Genomic DNA, 13,760 nt, shown 5'->3' on the forward strand with positions numbered 1-13,760 from the left:
TGACCGGACTTTTTGTAACCATCACTCTGGAACAGTGTGGAGGATTGCGGGGCGCTGGGGGATGAGCTATTAGAATCCGAGCAAGAAATGATGAGCGCCTGAGCTGGAAAGACAGGTGGGACTGGAAAGAGAGACAAATCCCAGAGATACTCCCGAGAACTAACCAGGCTGGTCAGCAATGCAGGAGGAAGGAGAGTGGAATCCAGAAAGACTTCAGAGCGCTGGCTTGGTAGTTGAACGGTGGGGCCGTTCCCCAAAGCAGGGAATGCCGGGAGGGGCAGGCGTAGCAGGAGAGATGGTGAGTTTGGTGTCCGACATGCTGAGCTGTGAAGCCTGTGGGCAGCTGGATCATGACTCCTGGGCTCGAGAGAGAAGTGTGAGCTTGAGATGCTTGGTTGGGACTTGTCAGCCATAAATATGTTGAGGCTGGGCACGGTGACTCACACCTGGGATCCCAGCACACGGTGGCTCACGCGTGTAATCCCAGCACTCTGGGAGGCCGAGGCAGGAGGATCGCTTGAGCCCAGGAGTTTGAGGTTGCTGTGAGCTAGGCTGACGCCACGGCACTCTAGCCCGGGGAAACAAAGCGAGACTCTGTCTCAAAAAAAAACATAAAAAAGATGTTGTTGAGTTCACATGAAAGTCAAGTTTTCCATGGGCAGTGTGTAGAATGAGACATTCCTAGCAAGACTAACCAACATTTAAGGGGTGGAAAGAAGACAAAAAGTGACAGGCAGAGAGGAAGGGAGAAGACCAGGAGAGAGTCCTGGAGGCTAATTTAGGATTATCTGCTCCCCACAGGTTTTATTTTGTTCTTAGTACGTATCAACACCCAGCATTATATTATGTATAATATGTATTTGTTTATTCGTTTATTATCTATCTCTCCCACTGGAATGTAAACTCCACCAGGCAGGAGGTTTGCATCCCCAGTGCTTGGAAAAGGGCCTGGCATGCAGTGGGCACTCAATACAAGTTTTCCGCGTGAATGTTCAGCTAGCCCTGGGAAGCAGACCCTGAGAACCGGGTCACCCACTGTCTCCGTCCTGCAGTTCTGACTTTGGCCATTAGGTGGCACACCTGTGCAAGCGAGGAGGCTGGCGCCTGGGCGCAGGGGCCGGCGCGGGAACAGGGCAGACCCCGGCAGTGGACAGGAGGGTCCAGTGACACCCTCGTCCACCCATTCCCTGCGCAGACACCGCACAGCACCAGCTACAGGTCAAGACGGTGCTTCCTGGAGCCCTCTGAAGTTCAGGGCGGGAAGGAGAGTGTCCGCTGGGTCTGAATGCCCTGCACAGGCAGAGCCGCTTCTCAGAACCACAGGATCAGGGAGAGGACAGGGGGTGACCAAGGGCAGGAGGTGACCGAGGGCAGCAGGTGACCGAGGGCAGGAGGTGACCGAGGGCTGCAGGTGACCGAGGGCAGCAGGTGATGGAGGGCAGGAGGTGACGGAGGGCCCCCGCGGGAAGTCTGTGAGCTGCTCTGACCCTAGTAGCCCACATTTTAGGCCCAAACAAACCTGAGTCTAACTTCCAGCTCCACCACTGTGGCTGTGTGATCTTAGCCTAGTAATGTGCCCTCTCTGAGCCTGCTTCCTAACTTGGAAAATGGACATCCTAATAGTTCCTGCTTCAAAGGATATTGAGAATAAAACAAGAGGCTCGTGGCACAGTGCTTTTCACACATGTGGCCTCCAGATCCCCAAGCGCAGCCCCTCAGCGGAATCCACAGGACCCAACAGAACTGAAAGGATTTGTTCTGTAAAATTTGGATTCATTCAGTCAAAAGGCCGCACTCACGGATCCAGAAGGTCACATGTGGCCCCAAGGCCGCAGGTTCCCACCCCTGGATGGACTCAGGCCAAGCTCAGCTCAGCAAGCACACTGTGTGCTATATGGCAGGCACCCTGCCAGTGACGGCTCGGGACAAAGGAAATCGCCACCCGGGGAACAAACGCACAGACACTTCTGTAGGACGTGTTAGATACTGAGGCAGGAGGATGTCCCGGATGCTATGGGGTCATAGACAGAAGTCTGTGTACTTAGCCCAGCTGGCAGATTCTGGAAGGACACTTAGCGAAGTCTCAGAGGGGCAGAGTGACCCAGGAGAAGAAGGGGAGCAGACGCCAGTGCTCCGAGCTGAAGAAACGGCACCTGCAAAGGGCCCTGTTCTGAAAGGAGGGCCTCAGACTGCAGGGCCAGCATACCTGAGCGGCTCTGCCCTTTATCTCGCCTACTGCAGGAGGCAGCGCAGGGAGCAGGGAGCAGCGGAGGGACCAAGGTCCGCGCACTGTCCAGGGAGCCTTTCTGTTGCTCGAGGCAGGGCAGGGAAGCAGAGGGACGCGGCTGTACTAGTTGAAGGGGACGCAGTCCTGCTCTCCAGGGCTGTGCGTCTGAGAGGCTCTCGCTGTGCTGTCTGGGGCAGGAGGGGGGCCCAGCTTACCCACAATGGCAGCCGGGCCCCGTCGCCCTCCGCGGAGACCCTCCAGGCTGACCCAGCATCGGAGCAATCTCTGGAGGCCCAGCCGGGGGCCCACTGGGGTGCCCAGGTGGACTCTGGGGGAAGCCCCACCGTGCTGCCCCATCTGGCCGGGAGAGCTTTCCCAGTCTGCTCAGACGCGGCTGGCCCACCTGGCAGGCCACGACCAGCCAGTCAAATGACCTCGATGCCGTAGCATTGCTGGGCAGAGGGCAGGGAGGGGACAAGCGAATCCACAATGGACAGAAGCCCTCAGACCCCAGCCCCAAGTAAGTGGCCCTCCAGCTGATGGCCAGCTGATGTCTTGTGGGAAGGACAGTCGGGTGGTCACCCATAGCAGTATGTGCTGGCCCAGAAGTCCAAGGCCTTCATGGGAGCACTTCCTAGAGACAGCTGTGGGCTTGGGTGGTGGTTCTGCACGACCTTTAGGTGCAGGGTGAGGAGAAACAGATGAAAGTTCTACCGCCCGGCTGGAGCCAAGACGCACTTCCCAAGCCCACTCTCATCCTTCTTTGCCCTCACTCACTGGGAACTCTGGGTAAGCCTCTCATGCTCTCTGGCCTCAGTTTCCTTCTCTGTCAATGCAGAACTGGACTGCGTGACATCTCCGGCCCCACCTCTCCACAGGAGACCCCCTTGCCCTGGGCAGCAGAGCTAGGGAAAGTCCTCAGGGGGCTCCTCGCACACACAGGGAAAGGGACGGTGCCCCACGTTGCCCACCCAGGTGTGGATGGTCTGAAGGGCTTGTGCCAGGCAGGGGCAGGGCGGCAAGGAGGCCCCGGCTGCCCGCCCAGATCCTGGCCTGTGAGAGTAAACTGCAAGGAGCCAGCGGTGGCTGCAACTGTGGCGTCCTCATCCGGAGGACACGTTCCTTCCGCAGCCAGCACCCAGGGAGCCAGCTGGGAGCCGGAGTCTCCCTCCCTCGCCAGCCCGGTCTGCGGACCCACTCAGGCCTCCCCAGGCCGCAGTCCTCCACCAGTTACCGCAGTTTTTCCCTGACTGACAACAAGCACAGCACCAAAACAATCAACTATTTTTATCTCCGCATTAATCACAAAGAGGCCAATGCTTCCAGCTTCCTTGTGATTAAAAACTAGGAGAACAAACTCTGTGGGGGTTCGGGAGGATAACTACTCCCGCGAGGGGAGGCGTGTGTGAAGAACGCATCTCCCACCTCCCACCCTCCAGCCTGCCCAGCCCCGGCCAGTCAGAAGGGGAGGGAAGGAGCCGGGCCTGCCGGCTACAGCTGCGGGCGACTTGATTGCCATCCAGCCTCTGGCCCCAACATCCCCTCCTCACCACCCCCACCCTGCCCCACCCCCATCCCTCCCACCCCCAGCTGACGAGCAAGGCACAGGCCCATCTGTGACGCATGGCTGCGTGGTACCCGGCGTGATGGATGCACTTAGGACCCATTCGGAGGGTGGACGTGTGCCTGACCCACCCGCAGCACAGCCCCACCCCTGCCTCCCTCATCTGCGCTCCCCCTACTTCCACCCCCCACAAACAGCACGCGGGCAGGCGGAGCGAGAAGGAAGGGCTGGGCCTCACCGTATTTGCGTTTCCACCGGCCTCCCCAGGCTCTGCCCCGAGATCAGAGGGCCACGCTTCCACCCACCTGAGCAAAGAGCCCGGAGACGGTTGCTTCTCACACTTGGTCACATTAGGACCCCCTGGGGAGCTGGGGGCCCGCCTCCGGACACTGGGATTTAGTTGGTCAGGTGCGGCCTGGCCACAGGATTTCGAAAACCTCCACAGAAGAGTTTGATGCACAGTGAAGGTGTTGAGCCCCTGTCTTAGACGCAACGATGCCAGCACTGGGGGAACTTTCCAGATCCTCTGTGTGCTTTCACATTGTGTACCTGAGGAAACTAGCACGGGAGAAGTGGCCGTCTTCCTTCTTCACCCTCTGCTCCAGGGACTTGCCACGGTCCCACACCGCATGGCTCATCACTGGGGAGGCTGAGGCAGGACTCCGTCCCGGGCATCGAGCTGGGCGAAGCTGCCCCCGCAGAAGGAAGGGGCAGGAGCCCCAGCCTTCCGGAGGGTGAAGCTGGCCTCTGCTCCCCCGGCCCCAGCTCTGCCTGCCTGCTGGAAGGCCCCCGCCCACCGAGTGGGCATAAACTTGCCCGCAGCAGCAGCTAGTCACACCGCCCTCCACGGGAAGCCCTCGTAGCCTCCCTGTGCGCTCTGGCCATGCCCACCCCAAGGGGCCAAAGGGCACTAATGAGAGGGTGTGGGAAGGGGGGGCGTCTCCACCGTCCAGCTCGTACACACTGCTTCCTCCTGCCTGGCAGCGCCAGGGCACCCTGCGGAGCCCAGGGCTTCAGAGCAGAGGGCCAGGCAGGGCTGGATGAGGCTGCCTCTCCCTGGGCCCGGACCCTGGGAGAGTCCAGGACTGCTGCCCCTGGGGTCAGTGACAGCTTCCTGCAACCCCTGGGCAGGAAAGGACACAAGGCCCTTAGTCTGAAGGTTTGCTGCTTTGGGTACTTCCCTGGCCCCTGGGACGCTCCTGCCTCTCCTGGAGCTGGCGGAGAAGCCGGAATGGACTGGGAGAGGGGCTGATGGGGAGGTTCCCTGGGACAGGGAGAGAAGCCGGGCAGGTCTGGGAGCCGCCCTGCGGGCTGAGGTTGGAAGGCAGAGTCTGCTCTGTCAGGACCACCGGAGCCCAATCTCCAGCTCTGAGCTTCTGCAGCCCACGAGGCTGGAGCACAGAAGCTTGAGCCCAGGGCCTGGGTGGAAGGCTCGGCTTTCTCTGGCAAGCAAGCAAAGAAGACCCTTTGTACTAGGTCCCCAAGCCCCAGGCACCCAGTTGTCCCTCCGCCATTCGCTGAGCACACACACAGCTCAGGCCTCTAGTGTGTCCAGAGGCCCAGAGCCCCTCTCAGCCTCCAGAGCTGGGTGGCCCAGGCCCCAGGGAAAGAGAAACAGGTGGTCTCCAGGGAGCCCTGCCCCTTCTGTGGCTTGCCCAGGGAGCAGCAGGGGCCTGAGACCCTCACTGTGTCTATGAGCATGAGCACCAGAAGAGGCTGTGTGTCCCTGGACAAGTCACTCCACTTCTCTGGGCCTCTTCCCCAAACAGTGGCCCCTGCCATCCTAACTGCCAGTCCTACAGCCCGTGGGCGCTGTGGGGATCAAAAGGGTGGCTCCCTGGAGCCCGCACAGGGCGGGGCACTGCGGTGGCCACGTCCCGCTGTGGACACCCCTTGCCTCCAAGTTGCCGACCACACTGCACAACCTAGTGGGAAAACCGGGCCAGGAAAGCCTTGTTCTGACTCCGGGATGAGGGGCCGGAGGGCCCTGGAGACTCCAGCAGGTGCACGGTCCTCTGAAGCGCAGTCTCCACCTTCAAGGGTGGCCCTGTCACCTGCCCCTGCCAGGGAGGGCTGGCCTGGCACTCCAGCCAGGGACCTGGCTCTGCCACTCGTTCTCCATGTGACCTTGAGCAAGTCACTTGATCCTGCTGGGCCTCGGTTTCCAGATCTGTGTAATTGGGATGATAATAATGTTTGCTTTGAAAGATTGCTGTGAGGATTTAATCAGACAACAGATGTAGTGCTTTGTTCAAAGAAAAAAGAAGTTTAAAAGAAAGCACAGGCATTGTCTGGGCACGGAGCTCAGGGGCTGGTGACGCCTGGCCCGTGTCCCCGTGCACGCCGAGCAGGGACTGGGCGATGAACAGGCCCTTCCTCCCCAGGAAGCATGCGGCGCCCACGTCAGGGATGACCGCTGCTGTGCTGCTGCTGTTTGTCACAATACCCAGGATCACTCACTTTAGTAAAGTTTGATAATTACCGTTTGTCGTCCTCCCAGCCCAGCCCACCATCCCTGCCTGGGGGCTGGGGGGGCTCAGCCCAACCTCTCTGCTCCTCTCTTGCAGTGCCACCCGATGACCCCATCATCCTGGGGGGGCCGGTGATCAGCCTGCGGGCGGGGGACCCCCTCAACCTCACCTGCCACGCGGACAACGCCAAGCCTGCGGCCTCCATCATCTGGCTGCGAAAGGGAGAAGTCATCAACGGAGCCACCTACTCCAAGGTGAGGCCGCTGCAGACGCCGGCGGGGAGGGAGCCGGCTCTCCCTGCCCCTGCCTGTGACTGTCACTTTGTTCCTCTGCGCCTGCTCGTTCTCCCGCTGCGGCTGTGCTCCTCCTCTGTATGTGTGTCCATCCTTTGACCTCTTCTGCCTCTCTGCCCAGTTCTCCCCCGACCCCCAGTGTCGCTGCTGGGCTCGGTGAAGACCCTAAGGATCGGTGTGGTCTGAAGACTCAGGGGTACAAGTAGCCAGGGCTTAGGGGTTGCCAGATAAAATATAGGATGCTGTCGGGGTCGGAATGTTTGTGTCCCCCAAAATTCCCAAGGCGGAATCCTACCCTACGAGGTCACAGGAGGCGATTGCGGCAGCGGGGTGGAGTCCTCTTGGGTGGGAGTAGCGCCCTTAGGGAAGAGCCGCGGGGGACCTTTCCACATGTGAGGACACAGTGAGAAGAGCGCCCTCTATGGCCCAGACACCAAATCTGCCTTGATCTGGTACTTTCCAGCCTCCAGAATGTTGAGAACTAAATTCCTGTGGTTTCCAAGCCACCCAGTTTATGGTGTTTTGTTATAGTAGTCCAAGTGGGCTAAGATAGATGCCTAGTTAAATTTGAATTTCAGAAAAACAATCAATATAATAACTTTTTAGTATAAATATGCTCCAGATATTGCATGGGACATACTTTCGGACCATACTTATACTAAAAAATTATTCATTGTTTGAAATTCAAGTTGAACTGGCCCTGCTTTATTTTCATTAATATTCGCTGAATGTGGCACCTTGCCAGGACTGCCAGGGCAGGCTGTGTGTTCTGCGCTGTCCAAGGCGCCTGGCTCGGGGGCCGGGGAGGGCTGAAATCCAGTCCAGAACCCCACACCCGGCCCTGTCCCTGCTGTGCCTACCAACAGGAGTGCTTTTCTCTTCCTAGAAGTGCCCAGGACTGGCCCCAATATTAATCATGTTTTTTATTTTCTGTATTTTACGATGCTTTGACATCCTGCGGCCTCGTAGACCCAGGGAGGGACCAGGGCTAGCTAATTCCTAGAGAGCGCGAGCACCTGGCCCGCAAGTGTGCCTTTGATGTGCAGACCAACAGATCCAGGCCCCCACAGCCTCCTTTTATCAGGCCACGGCGTCATCCACCCACGTGTGGCCCTATGTGACGTGGCATGTTCCCGCCTCTTGACTCTTCCCTATGGCAGTCGCTCCTCATCTGTCAGCCTCACCACACCTGAAGAAAAACAAAACCCTGGGTGCATTTTGAAACAGCCCCCACCAAAATCTACTCCAGGAGACTGTGCACGGAGTCCCAGATGGGGCTGCACGCCGCAGAGCCTTGGGGATGAACAGGACCTTGCAGGACGGCCGGGCCAACCTCTTCCGTCTGCAGATGGAAGACGGAGGCCGGACAGGGCAGTGCCCGAGTGGGCCGTGCTCACCGAGGCCCAGGCCTCTGCCCCGCCCTGGGCCCCTCCCAGCGCAGCCTCGGACAGCCCCGCGGGCACCACCCAGAGGCTGTGCGAGGCCAGGACAAGGATTTGGGGATCTCACTGCCAAACCCAAGCTTTCCTCAGCTCTGAGGCCCTCCTCGGCCTCACAGGACGGAGGGTGCACGGCCGCTCCCCAGGCCCAGCCCACCCCGGCACCACTTCTTGGGCTGTGGAAAGGTCAGCAGGGCCCTCGCCGTCGTTGGAGGACGTGAGGCAAGCCCGCCCCGCTCGGAGGGTGCGTCCTTCCTGCCCAAACTGACCATCCTGCCAAGGGGTCAGCCCAGCGCCTGGTGCCCAAACCAGGACAAACGCCTTCCCTCAGCCACAAGTCCACGGGGGAGGCTGCCTGTCGGGGGATGAATCCCTGCTCGTGTCCTGGGCTGGAGCCACCCTGTGGCGTCATGAGATACAAAACTATGACACAGGGAATGGATCACCCAGAGGAGGATGAGAGGGAAAGAAAGGCTGCTCCTTCCAGCCTGGGTGCACGTCCGGTCTCTCCCTGAGGTTGGGCCAGCCTGGCCCCTGCCAGGGTTTACGTCCCGCAGAGGACACACCCATCTGGTGAGGAGAGAGATCAGGGTCACCCCGCCGGACCTGTCCAGGCACACCTTGAGCCCAGCATGTCATCCTCATCCGTGCTGTGACAGTCTCTCAGAGAGGCTGGCCGGGTGCCGCTGGAGAGCAGGGCAGCTGGGGCCGCCGTCCCCCCGCCCGCTGCCTGTGCTCCTGGCGCTGCACGGGGAAGGGCAGCCGCGGCACCCGGGGGCCTGGGCTCCAGATCCCACTGTGCGTAACCACAGGCAACTCACTCCCTGCGCCTTGGTTTCCTCATCTGCAAAGTGCAGGCTCTGGATCAGACACTTTGGAAAGGCGCCTTCAGCTCTGACCAGCTACAGGTCTTCGGCCCAGAGCGCGCTGAGAGGGGTGGGCAATGCAGGGGGCTCTCGTGGGGCAGGCCGTGGGGGCTGTCAGAGCCACCCTCCACTTCCCCTCAGGGGCCCGCCCAGGCCATCGTCACAGCCAAAGCCCGCATGTGCACGAGGAAGGGCACAGAGAGAGACACAGAGGGAGAGGTGGAGAGCACACGCCAGGGCACACGCAGTCAAGCAGGCGCCCAGGCCCGCAGAAAAGGCCCCGCGGGCAGCCCTGGCAGCCCTGGGGTCTGAAGCCCTCCCTGTCCATCATGTGCCACATGGCTGGTTACACCTGTGGGCTCCGCAGCTGGGCGGCCAGAATGGAATCCAGGTGCTGCCGCCTTCCTGCTGTGACCTGACCTTGCGGGGCCTCTGCGTCCCCCTCCGCACAGCGACAGCAGCCCACTTGCCAAGGCTGGTTGTGAGGATGGAGGGAGGCGAGGTCTGGCGGAGTGGGCTTGCGATGAGCACCGCTGCTGGGAGCACCGGCTGCCCCGCTGCATCGTCACCTGGCCACCCGCACCTCCTCGATGGAAACGTCAGTGTCACAGCAGGCAGGCCATGTGGTCCCACAGACCCGGGTTCAAGCCTGGGCTCCATCACATGTTACGGTGACGCAGCCTCTCTGCCTCAGTTTCCCCAGCTGCTAAATGGGATGATACTAGTCATGGGCACCTGCTGAGTGTGTGACTTAGAAGGAATCATGCACTGAAGTTACCTTGTAAGGAGCGGGGCGTGGGGTTTGCTGCTATTACGGGTGGCTCCCTTCCCGCAAGGGAACCCCAGGTCCCCCGCCCCAGAGGTCACACTGCTATTGCACTAAAAAGGGCCCTGGTCTCAGTCTGCATATTACTAGTTGGCCCTTCTCTCGGCTACTCCGCCGTGTCCAGCAGGGGAAGCGCCCCCTCCGGGGACCTAGGCCCTCCCCACCGCCGGCCTCGCTGCAGCTAACTCCTGGGTGCTGGGGTGGGCCGCACTGCTGGGCCTCTCTCCAGACCTCTTCCCAGACACCCTGCCCTGGGCCATCTGGGGACAGTGGGCTCCTCCTTTGCTCCTCTTGCGTCTCTCGGCGTGGCACCAGAATGGGGGCCACGTGGCATTCATCTGGAAGGCCCACAAGTCCACAAACCGGTGAAGGAAGGAGAGGTTAGGGACGGGGAGAGAAGAGAGTATGGGCTGGGCCCACAGAGCACTCTTTCCCGGAAGCCGGCTTCCTGCCCCACCCGCCACTTCCCAGGTAGGGAGGATCTCTTTCCTGTCCGTGTCTACTTTGGAGCCCTTTGTCCCCAACCCTACCTCTCTGTGTACTCAGCTTCAGGCGGCCACCTGCCCACAGGGCTGGCTGCAGCCCACCCAGCACCACCTCCCCTATTCAATCCAGGTGACAGGAGGCCCACGCGGATCCCCAAGCAGTTATAAAAGGGAGAAGCAGAGCGATGATTTAAAAAAAAAAAAGACCCAGCAGGTGGGGGAGGTGAATGGGACCCAGGAGAACGGAGAGGCCTGGTTGCCAGGCAGTGGGGCTGCCCAAGGCCTGGCCGGCTGTTTGCATATCAGTGAGCATGCCATGGTTAGCGCTGGGCCTGGCACCCACCCACTGCAGTCCCACCTCTGAGGGCTCAGCCTGGCTCTCCACTGCCCACCGGAGTCCTGGGGTCTTTGGAAAGAGTAGAGTGGCCGCCACTGCCCACACTGGACAACCGCACCAAGGGTACACTCTGTGCCCAGCCTCCCAAGCCGCTGCTGGAAAACCAGAGAGATGGACACCAGGTCCCTTAGTGGTGGGCCCATGGGGGTGCACAGCCCTGGAGCAGGCAGAGCTCAGCGGGGAGCCGGGACCCCGCAGGCACTGGGGCAGTCCGGAAAGCTCCTCGGAGGCAGTCAGTGGGCAGAGGGCCGTGAGCAGCCACAGGCAGGACAGGTGGTGGGGGGGAACCCACCTGCAGAGGCTTGTGCCCCAGCGCGCTCACTCCTGTGCACAGGACGCACGCGCCGCACATGCGCCTGGCCCTGCTCCACGTGTGCACTCACGGGGGCCGGGTCTCCATGGACCCGCGGGAGCCACATGGGCAGCCTGGGAGGCCAGAGGCTGGGGGGTCTGGCAGCACATTAGTGCCCACCAAGCTGGAGGGAGGCCTTGGAGTTGGTGGCCTGCCATTACTAGCCTACTTCCCTCCCAGCGCTGCTTTGCATACTGATGACCGGCTCTGGAGCAGGAGCCGGCACAGTGCCCACAGCCTGTCCCCAGAGCTGCGCTCAGTGAAGGGGAGAGAGGGAGGGTGGGCGGCGCTGGGAGGGCAGGATCCGCAGATGATGGAATATTTGCCGATTGGACAGTGTGAACAGTGCCTTCAAGGCCACCAAGTCCAAAGGCTCCATTTGCATATGAGAAAAGTGACGATGGGAGAGATTTATACAAAAGGAATGAAGCAAGAGAAAAGAGAAAGAAGAAAGGAGAGATGAGATCAGAAGGGAATAAGGGGAAGAAAAAATGAGGGTGCAGACACCAGGTCCTGCCCCCAACACCCCCACCCGCCCAGGGCTTCTCACCCCTGCAGGCTCACCCCCCAGCCCACCCTCCTCCCTGCAGTCATCCCGTCCCACAGCCCGTCCCACAGCCCTGGGACACCCACCCCGTGTCTGGGTCCCCCCAGCTCATGGGCCTCCCCGGGGAGCGGCACGAGGTGCTTGCCTTCTTCTGGCTCTTGCTTTGTTTAATGAACACATCTCCCTTTTTCTGTAGGTGGAACAAACAACTTGAACCAGAATTTTTATTTCCCAGAAAAGCACACACCCAGACCCAATAAATATGTCGTTAATCATCATTCCGAGGTGGAGAAGCACACAGGGGCAGGGAGGAGGGAAGCAGGCAGGGGGCCAATTAGAGCCAGGCTTGCTCCCTGCCACTGGCACCCACCGGCCTGCCCCCCCACCGCCCTGGAGCCCACCTCAAGCTTATGTAAATGCCCCTTGTTAGCACCACAGAAAGGTAAAGGAGACAGGCAGAACAGTAGCAAGCCCCTTCCCCTTCTCCCCTCCTCCTATCCGGTCTTATTTTCATTCAGGACATTGTTCTATTGTTGCCCGGACTGGTTATAGCGGTGAGGTCTGCTAAAGAGCCCAGAGCCACCTGGTAAGGTGGTGCCGGCTGCAGCTCCCTCCTGGCCTGGATCTGGCTTGGGGCTCAGCTACACCCGACTCCACCTTCTGCTGGCCCTGGCCTGGCGCCCTGGCCCCGAGGCGGACCTGAGACTCTGAGCCCTTGGCTTGCTGGGTCTGGGCATATCACTCTCCTGCAGCCCCTTTGGGAGGGCCCCTCTGCCCAGGGCGGGGGCCATTGCCCCGCTCTGTGGCTGTCTCTAGAATTTTAAGCTGTGCCTAAAGCAGGGTGTGCCTTCTGGAGAGAGGCTCGGGCCCTGTTCTTCTGAGGCCACAAGGCTTGCCCACATTTAACCGAGGACCCAGGACAGTTCCAGCAGCCTACATGTTGCTGCTAACAGGCTCAGTGACTTGGAGGCTACGTCATCGCCCCAACTGTTCCTGCCTGTAGTGCGGAGGCAGTCATACCCCTCCAGCCTCTCCAGGGGCGGGGGCAGAGGGTCGTGGCTCGGGGCTCACCCATTCTTCAGTGCAAATCCTAGCTCCACCCAGCAAGTTCCCACCTCGCTTAGAACTCAGTTTTCTCTTTTGCTGAGTAGAGATAATGTTCCCTCCCTTCCAGGGCCCTTGTGAGAATTAGGGACGATGCCATTGCTGCTGCAGGGGAGGTTTGAGGGACTGCAGTCTGGGCAAAGCAGGACGGCATCCGGCACCCTTCCCTGGAGGGAGTGTTGTCCCCTCCTGGGACCAGGAGTCTTTGAGTACCGGACAGACTCCAGTCCCCACCCCCGCCCAGCACAGCTCTGGCAGCGTGCCCGCCTAGTGGGCCCCAGTGATTGGGGGGGCTGGAAAGGGGCACGGGAGGGCAGAGGGGCTACAGAGTGACACCAGGGCCCGGAGAAGACAGGAGGCCAGTGGCTCTAGGACTTGTGTTACTTTCCTAAGGCTGCCATAATGAAGGACCACAACTTCGTGCTTAAAACAACAGAAATTCACGTTCTCGCAGCTCACGGTTGTAGGGCCAAGTCTGAAACAAAGCTAGGGCCTGGCTTCCTCCAAAGGTTCCAGGGAAGATCCTTTCTGCCTCTTCCAGCTCCTAGTGGCTCCTGGCATTCCTTGGCTTGGGGCAGCGTCACTGCCGTCTCTGCCTCCTGCCCCACAGGGCCTTCTCCCCTGCGTCTCGCTGAGTCTTCTCCTCTTCTTAAAAGGACACAGTCGTTGGATTTAAAGTCACCACTCTAAATCCAGGATGGTCTCATCTAGAGATGCTTAACTAATTACTACCTACTCAACTAGTCTGCAAAGACCCTACTTCCAAATAAGGCCATATTCTGAGGTTCCAGGTAGACAAGAATTTGGGGGGACACTATTCACCCCACTGCAGGACCCTCGTACTTGTCTCACCACCAGCTGGAAGCGTGAGTTGGGTCCAGCTCCACAGCCTCTCCCCATCTCACCTTTCCCTCACCTGGTCAGCGGAAGGTAATGGCGCCTGTGCTGCCTGTGGCTCCAACAAGGCCAGGGTGCAACATGCTTTGAAAAGTTGGAAGGATTTCTATAGGTAAATAATCAACAGGTCAGCGTGCATTGATTCTGCCACGCCCCACCCAGCCTGCCCCGATCCCCGCGCCCAAACCTGCACCCCTGCACACCGCTGCTGCTCCTTGCTGTTGCAAACCTCCTTGCTTCTGCAGCCCCCAAGGCTTGCCCAGACAGCGGAGGCAGGGCAGGTGTGAGGTCA

General features: G+C 60.1%; 1 protein-coding gene across 1 annotated transcript in view; it reads left to right on the forward strand.

Moving 5' to 3' along the window:
- KIRREL3 (kirre like nephrin family adhesion molecule 3) overlaps positions 1 to 13,760 on the forward strand; it is a 108,935-nt gene that overhangs the window by 64,719 nt on the left and 30,456 nt on the right. The window contains exon 4 of the mRNA XM_069468644.1: positions 6,359 to 6,516. Within this exon, the coding sequence (XP_069324745.1) occupies positions 6,359 to 6,516 (158 nt within the window). The remainder of the gene's footprint in view (positions 1 to 6,358; positions 6,517 to 13,760) is intronic.

This window comes from Eulemur rufifrons, chromosome 6 (assembly GCF_041146395.1).
Source record: "Eulemur rufifrons isolate Redbay chromosome 6, OSU_ERuf_1, whole genome shotgun sequence".
NCBI classification, from domain to species: Eukaryota; Metazoa; Chordata; class Mammalia; order Primates; family Lemuridae; genus Eulemur; species Eulemur rufifrons.